Genomic DNA, 10,941 nt, shown 5'->3' with positions numbered 1-10,941 from the left:
CCCCCCCCCAGACGCCCCCAAGTGCCACCCCAGCACCGCCCCTGCGCTCCGCCCTCCAGTTCCATACCACCACCCCGCACCGCCCCTAAGCACCACCCCCTCGCAGTGCCCCCCGCGCCACTCCCAAGCACCGCCCCCAAGAATCCCCCCCAGCACTCCACCCCTCGCTTCACCGCCCACAATGCCGCCCTCTCCCCAATTGCCGCCCCCTCTCACCACACCCCGAGCACCGCCCCCTCGCCCCTCCCAAGCAGCGGCCCCCAGCACCGTCCGCAGAACCACCGCCCAGCACTCCCTCCTCGCTCCGCCTTCAACACCGCCCCCCTAGCATCACCCACCCGCGCGCTCTCCCCAGTGCCACCACCTCTCATCGCTCCCAGCACCGCCCCAGCTCCGCCCCCTCGCACCGCCCCCAGCACCACCCCAGCTCCACCTCCTCGCACCGCCCCCAGCACCGCCCCAGATCCGCCTCCTCGCTGAGCCCTCCAGCACCGCCCCAGAGCCACCTCCTCGCACCGCCCCCAGCACCGCCCCAGCTCTGCCTCCTCGCACCGCCCCCAACACCGCCCCAGCTCCGCCCCTTCTCACCGCCCCAGCTCCACCTCCTCGCACCGCCCCCAGCACCGCCCCGGGGCCGCCCCCTCGCTCAGCCCTCCGGCGGGGCCGAGCGTGGGCGGGACGAGAAACGCAGGTCCTTGGAGGCTGAACCAGGAGTCCGCGCCTGGCGCCGGGCCAATGACAGCCCTTGAGCTCGGCGCCGCTTCGGGCCGGAACTTCCTGCGTTCCAGGCCAGCCAGTCCTAGCCCGGGCCGGGTGTGCGCGCCGGCGTCACTCGTGGCTTTTCCGGAGCCGGGGGCCGGGACCCTGCTCCGTGCCGCGCCCCAGAGACGCGGGTCCGCCCGGTCCGGCTGTGCCCCGCGTCCCGCGCGCCTGCACTAGCCGGGAGCCCGAGGGCCCGCCGCACCTGGGGCCAGGCGAGGGAGGGGGGCACTGGGGGCCCACTCGTCTCTGGCGGCTGCTCTGCGAGACCGGGTCCCGATGGCGGCGGCTGCGGCGCTCAGGGACCCGGCGCAGGTGAGTGCCCAGGTGTATGCCGCGACCCCTACGTTCGCGTACCCCGCACCTGGACCGCGGAGGTGGGCCTTGTCTGTCTTCTGTCGTCTCCCACCTCTCTCCGGGTTTTGAGTCTGGGAGCGCTGGAGGGGAGCCACGCCCGGTCCGGGGTGCTGAATCCAGGCCGGCGATTATACAGAGCGCTTCCCATTTCTGAAATCTTAGGACGCGAGGAAGGGTTTTCTAGGCACGGGAATCGGCGTGCACAAATGCCTGGAGGTGAGATTGACCTGAGTGTTCGGAGAGCAGTTGGGAGACAGTGAGCCCCGGAATGGCGGGCTGAGGAGCTTGATCTCTATTCTGACTGTGTTGGGAGCCATAGATGGGTTAGAGTAAAAGAGGAAACACCTGACTCGGGTCTTGACAGGCTCCCTGTGGATGCAGAGTGGAAAATTGACTTGGGGTAAGGGTGGAGGCAGGAAGACCAAGGAGTCCGCTATTGCAGTAGTTCGGATGAGTAGTGCAGGTGGCTGGAGGTAGAAATGATTGGGTTCTAGATCCGCCTTTTAAGTCAGGCTGACCAGATTTTCTGATGTGGAAGGTGAGAAGGAAAAGGGGTGGTTTTTGGCTTCAGCAGCTGGAAGGATGGATTGCCATCAACGGAGATGGGGAGATTGGGTGTAGAAGGAATATTCAATATAAAAGTAGAAGTGAGGCTTTGGCCCTTTTGAGCTCTGATGTTCTAGAGACGCCTGAATGGAGTTGAGTGGGCAGGTAGACAACCAATTTTGGTGTTTTGGTGAGGTATAGTTAAGGTTATGAGAGACCGAATACACAAGAGGACAAAGGCTAGACCATACATAAAAATAGAATTCTGACCCACAACCTGCAGGGACCTGCCCAGGAAACCAACCTCTTTATCTACAATAAACAACCCAGGAAGCAGCCTGCTTAAATTAGAGTTCAGGAAGCCAGATTGCTATCTCTAGTGACAATCCAGGAACAATAGCTTCTGTAACAACTGCCCCCAAATGACCAGGGCTTGATTAATAACTGACAGCTTCGGTAATTTTTGTCCCCGCTTCCACCTTGGGACCAAGGAGAGAAAGCCAAATATGCACCCCTAACCCATCACATAGGACGACCCATTTCTAGTTAGCCTGCCTGCCGCTTCCCCGTGCCCACAGCCCCCAGTCAGGGCACATCTGAAGCCTTCCCGTTTCCTCTATAAAGCTTTCCCACGCCTCTGCCTGCCTTCGAGGTGGCCAAACGTAAGTGATGGTAGCGCTCTCCCTTGCTATAGCAAGCTCAGTATAAATACCTTTGCTTGGGGCGCCTGGGTGGCGCAGTCGGTTAAGCGTCCGACTTCAGCTCAGGTCACGATCTCGCGGTCCGTGAGTTCGAGCCCCGCGTCGGGCTCTGGGCTGATGGCTCGGAGCCTGGAGCCTGTTTCCGATTCAGTGTCTTCCTCTCTCTCTGCCCCTCCCCCCGTTCATGCTCTGTCTCTCTCTGTCCCAAAAATAAATAAACGTTAAAAAAAAAAATTGGTTAAATACCTTTGCTTTTCTTATTTGGTTGCTCTTTATTTCCACAGTTAAAATATCTAAAATGTGGCATCTGGTATGTGGACGAGGGTGTGGTTGTGTGTCCAGTTCAGGAGGGTGAACTTTCAGGTCATGGTGGCAGTGACACTAGAGGGAAAGAGGAAGGTGGGGCCTGAGAACTGAGAACAGGGGACTATGATTGGCTTGTTTGGCATTATAAAGACAGACATGGGGGCACCTGGGTGGCTCAGTCAGTTGAGCATCCAGCTTCAGCTCAGGTCATGCTCTTGTGATTCGTGAGTTCAAGCCCCACAGGGGTTCGCTTCTGTCAGCCTGTCGGCACAGAGTCTGCTTGGGGTCCTCTGTCCCCCTCTCTCTGCCCCTCCCCCACTTGCGCTCTCCCCAAAATAAATATTTTTTTAAAAAGACAAACATGAAGAGTAGCGCTCATGGTGGTGGTGGGGGACAGCTGGTGGGCTGTGTAAGGAGGGAGGAGTCTGGCAGGTGGTGTGGATTTGGGTGGGATGGGGAGGCTCAGTAGCAATGGAGCTGTTGTTACACTGAGCCCTGGGCTGTGCTTATTCACCCCTTTGCGTTCCCAGCAGGCCTTTGTAGTGACCCTTGATGGGGCCTCGAGGTTTTCAGTTGGGCTGGGGAATTAGCTCAGGGGCAAGTGGGGTCAGCTGGGAGAGCCACTAGACCCTGAGTGGGTGAGAACCAGAGTCACAGAGTGTGACTGATGAAGGGACAGGATGTGCCACACCGAAGTGGAGGAGGCCCAAGGGTATCTGATGTCTGTGTGGTTTTGCATGGCTTAGATTGAAGCCAGAAAAGGGCCGGGTGGGGAGACCTTCAAATCAATGGTCTGTGTTGCCCTTGGCAGTGGGAGCCACCCAAGGGTCTGGGTTGTATTTGCTGAGAATTTCTGGATGCCATGTGCAGAGTGACATGTGAGGGTCCTTGGAGGTGGCTATGATGTGGGCTTGGATGGGGGAGGGTACAGTGACAATAGGGATACAAGGTGCAGTCCAGGATGTGATATGTGTATGGGAGTAAGTGTGAGGGGCACCTGGGGGGCTCAGTCAGTTAAGCGTCTGACTTCGGCTCAGGTCATGATCTCACAGTTTGTGGGTTCGAGCCCCACGTCGGGCTCTGTGCTGACAGCTCAGAGCCTGGAGCCTGCTTTGGATTCTGGATTCTGTGTCTCCCTCTCTCTCTGCCCCTTCCCCGCTCACACCGTCTCTCTCTCTCTCTCTCTCTCTCTCTCTCTCTCTCTCTCAAAAATAAATGGACATTAAAAAAAGATTAAAAGAAAAAAAAAGGAGTGAGTGTGAGCCGTTGGCCCCAGGGGCCTGGTACTGGGGATTAAGGGAGAAGACTGAGTCCGTGTTTGTATGTGGAAAGCCTGAAGTTGGTGGCATGGGAGGGGGCCCACAGAAGAGGGTGGGGCCCTGCACTTCAGGCCCAGAGCTTAGCTGGTGTCCCGCTGCTCACCCGCCTGTGGGGGGGCTGACGCGGGTCAGGTGAGGCATGAGAAAAGAGCTGACATCCGTGGAACCAGGGCCTGGGATCTCCTCTGAGTTGGGAAGCTGGGGAGGTGGGGGAGCAGGGGACAGACAGGGAGTCCTGAGGAGAGAAGCTGATCGTGGAATGGACTGTCCCCATCATGGCAGGGCTGTGTGACCTTTGAGGACGTGACCATTTACTTCTCCCAGGAGGAGTGGGGGCTCCTTGATGAGGCTCAGAGACTCCTGTACTGCGACGTGATGCTGGAGAACTTTGCACTTATAGCCTCGTTGGGTAAGGCCTTCGCACCCACCCGGTGTCCCGGGCTCATTTCCGCCTGTCCCCTTTCCCTTCCCGTGGCCAAACCATGGGCAATGCTTCCTTCCCCACTCTCCCGGGATACGTGCTGCGATTTTCAGGGCTAAGCTGTGTGCAGGGTTCCCCTCCCCTCCCGCCCCCCCTCTCCCTGAGCAGCCCCAATACCTGCTGCCCCAAAACCTTGTGGGGAAGGCACTGGAATCAGGAATCTTGTAGGCAGCCCAGTGGATCCTGGCCAGCTTGGTCAGTGTCCACCTGGGTGACCATTTCCTTCGGCTGACGTTTCCTAAGGCCCGACTGCTAGGAATTCTAGGCCCTGCTGTGACCACTGGGATTTTCCGGCCATACCTCCCCAGTGTGTTCTTTTTTGTAATATCTCACTTTCTTTCCTGTGGTCTGTCAGCAGGTAGTTCACCTGGCCAAGTGCTGGCCACTCACCTGCCCCGTCTTTCCCGTAGGACTTACGTCTTTCAGGTCTCACATAGTTGCCCGGCTGGAGATGGGAGCAGAGCCATGGGTGCCTGACAGAGTGGACATGACTTCCGCCATGGCAAGAGGGGCATACAGTGGGCCCGGCTCTGGTGAGTCGGGGATGGGAGAGTGTGTGACGTCAGTGCTGTCTGCAAATCATAACTGCAGTCTTTCTCGCGTTCATCATTGTTTGGGTGCCAAAGCCAACGGGCACATCTCTCTTTGACCTTTCGCTTCCCATTCTTGACGCATCGCCCCCCTGTCATTTTCTGCTGACTTGGGGCCCCTGGCTGGGCCCCACCTGTCTGGCCTTCCCATCTCACTCTTGTCACAGCTCCCTCTGTGACAGTCTCCCGCATGGACCTACACTCCTTATGTCATGATATGTGTATATTCCCTTCAGTAGTGCTTAAACACCAGCTACTTACTTGCAGTCAGATTTTCCTGGGCCTGGACACACCTTCTGCACAGGGCTCGTGTGTTACCAACAGCCAAGGCCCTGCCGAAAAGCCTTTATGGAGGAGTCGGAGGGGCGCCTGGGTGACTCAGTCGGTTGAGCATCCGACTGGCTCAGGCCACGATCTCCCAGTTTGTGAGTTCGAGCTCCACGTTGGGCTCCGTGCTGACAGCTCAGAGCCTGGAGCCTGCTTCGGAATCTGTGTCTCCCTCTCTCTCTGCCCCTCCCCTGCTTGCACTCTCTCAAAAATAAATAAGCATTAAAAAAAAATTTTAGAGGAGTTGGAGACCCCACCTTTAGGCTCAATACGTGTGCCCCATCATTGTGTCCTTCGTCCTGGTAAGACCCCCCTGTTTTGTGACCTTGTCGAACAGAACCTTCCTCACCCTGACCTCGGGTTTCTTATCTTGCCAGCAATCCTGTGGACTCATTCCTGGGTCAGGCATGCGTTTGTCACAGGGCCGTTTCCTTCCAGCAGAGTTCTTGTTAACTTCACCAGCATTTCTCTGCTTTCAGATTTTTGCTCTGGAACAGAGGGTGAGCATAGTGCGTCTGTAGGAGGAGTGCCACGTGACCGGAATCTCAAGGCAGCTCCGTCTGGCCAGAAGGACTACTCCTGCGACATGTGTGGCCTACACTTGAAAGACATTTTGGCCCTGGCTGAACACCGGGCAGCACATCCCAGGCAGAAGCCGTACGTGTGCCAGGCATACGGGAGAGAGTTCAAGTCCAGTGCGTACCATAACCAGCATCAGATGCAGCAGGGTGTAGACAAGCCTATCAGAAGGGATGAGGACAGGGCCTCCCTCATGAAGAGCTGCAGAGATGACGCATCAAAGAAACCTTTCACAGTCAGGGAGGGTGGGAAGGACTTTGCGGATGGGAAGGCCGGATCCGGCTTTCTGCCGCATCAGGTCCCTCACAGAGTGGAGGAGCCACCCCGGGACGCTGGTGTCGGGGATCGTCACACCGTCCAAAGCCATAACAAGTGCAGCGAGTCTGGGAACACTTTCAGTGACAAACGCGCACTCGTTCAGCACCAGAGAACCCACGCTGGAGAAAGGCCTTATGAGTGCAACAAATGTGGGATATTCTTTAGCCATGCCTCCGGCCTCCTTCAACACCAGAGAGACCACAACAGAGGAAAGCCTTATGAGTGCCGGGAATGTGGGAAGTTCTTCAGCCAACACTCCAGTCTCGTTAAACATCAGAGAGTTCACACCGGGGAAAGCCCGCACGTGTGCAGCGAATGTGGGAAGTTCTTCAGCCGGAACTCCAACCTCATTCAACATAAGAGAGTTCACACTGGAGAGAAGCCTTATGAGTGCAGCGAATGCGGGAAATTCTTCAGCCAGCGCTCCAACCTCATTCATCATAAGAGGGTTCATACTGGCAGAAGCGCTCACGAGTGCAGCGAGTGTGGGAAATCTTTCAACTGCAACTCCAGTCTCATCAAACATTGGAGGGTTCACACTGGAGAAAGACCTTACAAGTGCAACGAATGCGGGAAATTCTTCAGCCACATCGCCAGTCTTATCCAACATCAGATAGTCCACACTGGCGAACGGCCTTACGGGTGCAGCGAATGTGGGAAAGCCTTCAGCCGGAGCTCTGACCTCATGAAGCATCAGAGAGTCCACACTGGGGAACGGCCTTATGAGTGCATCGAATGTGGGAAATTGTTTAGCCAGAGCTCCAGCCTCAACAGCCATCGGAGACTTCACACTGGCGAGCGGCCTTATCAGTGCCCCGAATGTGGGAAATTCTTTAACCAGAGCTCCAGCCTCAATAACCATCGGAGACTTCACACCGGGGAGCGGCCTTATGAGTGCCTCGAATGTGGGAAAACCTTCAGGCAAAGGTCTAATCTGAGGCAGCACCAGAAGGTTCACAAACCAGACAGGCCATATAAGTGCAGTGAATGTGGAAAAGCCTTCAGCCAGAGGCCTACCCTTGTCCGGCATCAGAAAATTCACATCAGAGAAAGGAGTGCAGAGAATGTGCTTCCTCCTCCAGCACAACCGTGCGCACTGGAGATAAGCTCTGAGGGCAGACTTTATGAGGGGGCCATCAGCCAGAGGTTGAACCTTGTTCATCCCAGTGTCCACACTGGGAAGATTCCCTATGAATGCTAGTTATGTTGAAAGCTTTCTGGAACAACGTTGCATTTTTCTCGCCACGGACTTTACCAGACCTTTGTCACCGCGAGTGTTTGTGGTAGGAGCCCTTTCAGCATTCCCAAGGACAGCAGGTCTCCAAGAGTGTGTCTCAGCCAGTCCCTGTGTTCAGACCTCTTCTTGTTTCAAGAGGGAATCCTGTGGAGCCTGAGGCCAAAGGAAGATGTCATTCCCTCCCTCTGTGACCAGTGTAGCTCTGGACATGACCCATCTTTGACCATGAAGACCTGAGCTGGATTCTGCTGGCAGCTTGCAGAAAAGGTTTCCCTTTTGTCAAGGATGGTTGATCTCCTGTGATGCTCGTGATGGATTTATCCAGACTCCACATTACCTATCCCAGCAACTACCTAGTTCACATCGCCTTATTGTAAAGCCACCTTTAGTATGTTTTGATCATTGTGAAGTGGGTTGAGGACACAGTTGAGGTCTCCCAAACTAAAAGGGTCTCCAGACATTGCCTCAGAGGGGACGTTGCCACAGGATGGTGGAGAACACCTCTCGGTCCAGATTTGGCCTCCTTTGTGAGTTGCTATACAAGGCCTCCTGGGGAAGATTGTAGGACTCTGTGGGACTAATGTGATCCGAACGGCATGAATTTTTGTGAAGTAGAGATTACCCTGAGGACGGGGCAGTTGTGACAACCTCCACTGCATCTGGGAGCTGCATGAATAGGGCCCCATGTTTCCAGGGGATGCCTCACTTTCCCTAGCACTGTTAAACAGGCACCATTTACCTGGCACCTGTCAAGGAGCCATACGCCTTGAAGTCTAGCATCTGGTATACTGGTGTCCTAACTAAGCCTTACTGGGCCCAGTTGAGAGCATAATTTGTATGGAAGCACTTGGGGTGACAACGGAGTAGGTGAGGCTGCAGCAAACTAGAGGGAATGTACCTATTCTAGAAGTGCATCCACAGTTGTCTCCTTGAATGTGACTGCTGGATTCAGGCTTTGCAGAAATTCTCAGGACCTCCAGACCTCTGTCCTATGACTTAGGCCACTGGCAGAGCAAAACTCTAAAGGTTTTGTGGCCACTAAGGCTCTCTGCACCATTCATGCCACAGCCATTGCTGCCTTGGCAGGAAAGTGGAGGCTGAGCGAAGGTGGGTCTTGTATTCCAGGGATGTAGCATTTGTGACATAGCCAGCCATTTTTGCCGCCAAGGCATGAGAGAGCGAGAATAGAGTCAACATAGGGTTGCCAAACCTAATTTTCTAAAATGAATGTGCAACAATTTCCTTAAATGCTTTAATGAGATAGGATTGTCATGCAACAGTTGTACATATTTGATGTGCACAATTTCATAAGTTTTTCAGTACGTGTTACGCTCAGGGAACCAACACCATCATGATAACGAACCTATCCATCACCCGCAAAGCTACCTCGTGCCTTTTACCGGCCCTCCTTGCCTTCCCAGAAAACCATAAATTTACCTTTTCTTTGTTTCACCATAGATTTGTTGGCCTTCTTAGAATTTTATACAACTGGAGTTATTAAGTACTTATACCCTATATTTGGTCCGTTTTCCTTCACGGCGTAATTTTCTTGAGAATTATCCATGCTGTGTGTAGGAATAGTTCATTCCTTTTGCCACCGAGTAGTGTTCTATTGAGTGAACCCATCATAATTTTTCATGCTTTATTTTTTTAATTAAAAAATATCTGGTAAAATACACTTAACAGAATTTGCCATGGTAACTATCTCTAAGTGCACAGTTCAGGGGTATTAAGAACATTCATATTGTGCAGCCATCACCACCATGCACATCCCGAGCCCTTTTCATCTTGTAAAACAAAGTCTGTACCCGTTAAACAATAACTCCAATGTCCCCCCTCTGCTGAGCCCCTGGAAACCTTCCATTCTACTTTCTGTCTCTGTGAATTTGACTACTCCAGATACCTCATATGAGTGAAGTCATACAGTATTTGTCTATTTGTGACTGGTTTATTTCACTTAGCATCATGTCCTCAAGGTTCATCCATGTTTTATAGCCTGTGTCGGAATTTCCTTTTTTTTTTTTTTTAAGGCTGAATAATATGCCTTTGAATTTCTATGTCATATTTTGCTTATTCATTAATCTTTCAATGGATATTTGGTTTACTTCCACCTTTTGGCTATTGTGAATCATGCAGCTATGAACATGGGTGTACAAATATCTCTTTGAGACTGTCTTTCTGTTCTTTTGGATATATACCTGTTAGTGGAATTACTGGATCGTGTGGTAATTATATGTTTAATTTTTTGAAGAGCCTGCATACTGTTTTTCACAGTTGCTCTATCATTTTACATTCCTACCAACCGTATACACGGGTTCTAATTTTTCTACATCCTCACCAACACCTGTTTTTTCTGAAAAAAACATTTTTAAATTTTTGAGTAGCATCTATCCTGATAGATATGAAGTGGTTTCGTGTTTTTATCATGAAAGGGTGTTGGATTTTGTCAAATTCTTTTTTGTATCAATTGAGAGGGTCATATATTCTTTGTTCTGTTAACGTGGTGCATTACACTGATTGATTTTCATAGGTCGCACTATCCTTGCATTCCAGGAATAAACCCCGCTCCAACATGGTGTATGATCCTTTCAGTATGCTGCTAAACTCTGGTTGCTAGTATTTGGTTAAAGATATTTTCATCAGTGTTCATAAGGGATACTGGTCTGTACATTTCTTATAGTATCATTTTCTGGCTTTGGCATCAGGACAACTAAGTTAGGAATTGTTCTCTCCAAGTTTTTGAAATTTTCTTAACAAAGATCACTGCTACTTCTTTAATGTGTAAAATTCACCAATAAAGTCATTGGGTCCAGAGGTTTGTTTGTTGTGGGGAGGTTTTTAGTTGCGTATACATTATACTCACTACTTACACGTGTATTGAGATATTCTCTTCATGATTCAGTCTCAATAGGTTTTGTGTTTTTAGGGAGTAGTCTATTTCATCTCAGTTCCATTTTTGTGTGTGTGCACATTTGTTCTTGGTACTCTTGTAATCCTTTTTATTTCTGTAGAATTGGTAGTAATGTCCCCACTTTTATTTCTGATTTGAGTAATTTGAGTCATCTCTCTTTTTTAGTCACTCTAACTAAAGGTTTGTCAATTTTGTTAATCTTTTCAAAGAACCTTCTTCTGGTTTTGTTGAATTTTCCCTATTGTATTTCTATTCTCTTTAATCTCTAACCTTTATTATTTCTTTCTTTTGTCTAGCTCTTGGTTTAGTTTGTTCTTTTTCAAGTTCTTTAAATTGTAAAGTTGTTGATTTGAGATCTTTCTTTTTTAATGTAAGCTTCCTCCTTCATACTGCTTTTGCTGCATTTCATGAGTTTTGGTATGTTGTGTTTTTGTTTTCTTTCATCTCCAAGTATTTTCTAATATTCCTTGTGATTTCTCCTTTGTTCCATTGATTAAATATGGGTTAATT

At 51.5% G+C, this 10,941-nt stretch overlaps 1 protein-coding gene across 3 annotated transcripts; it reads left to right on the top strand.

Annotated features, from left to right (window-relative positions):
* The first annotated feature begins 803 nt into the window (after window positions 1-803).
* On the top strand, window positions 804-9,196 carry ZNF792 (zinc finger protein 792). Of its 3 annotated transcripts, none has more exons than XM_047836793.1 (4): window positions 804-1,074; window positions 4,313-4,397; window positions 4,880-5,002; window positions 5,866-9,196. In XM_047836793.1, exons 1-4 carry the CDS (start codon window positions 1,039-1,041, stop codon window positions 7,482-7,484), a joined length of 1,863 nt encoding a protein of 620 aa, XP_047692749.1. In that variant the 5' UTR covers window positions 804-1,038; the 3' UTR covers window positions 7,485-9,196. The 3 variants fall into 3 exon arrangements, with proteins under 3 accessions (XP_047692749.1, XP_047692748.1, XP_047692750.1); XM_047836792.1 differs by having other exon boundaries at window positions 4,271-4,397; XM_047836794.1 differs by having other exon boundaries at window positions 804-1,332; window positions 4,271-4,397.
* The last annotated feature ends 1,745 nt before the right edge of the window (window positions 9,197-10,941 follow it).

This window comes from Prionailurus viverrinus, chromosome E2, assembly GCF_022837055.1.
Source record: "Prionailurus viverrinus isolate Anna chromosome E2, UM_Priviv_1.0, whole genome shotgun sequence".
Classification (NCBI taxonomy): Eukaryota; Metazoa; Chordata; class Mammalia; order Carnivora; family Felidae; genus Prionailurus; species Prionailurus viverrinus.
Note: the sequence above shows the minus strand (reverse complement) of the source record. Positions and strands in the feature narration are given on the sequence as shown.

Coding starts and splice junctions, on each gene's coding strand:
- ZNF792 (XM_047836792.1), top strand. CDS start 1,039: ATGGCGGCGGCTGCGGCGCTCAGGGACCCGGCGCAG. Junction 4,398..4,879: donor TGCACTTATAGCCTCGTTGG/GTAAGGCCTTCG, acceptor TCTTTCCCGTAG/GACTTACGTCTTTCAGGTCT. Junction 5,003..5,865: donor ATACAGTGGGCCCGGCTCTG/GTGAGTCGGGGA, acceptor CTCTGCTTTCAG/ATTTTTGCTCTGGAACAGAG.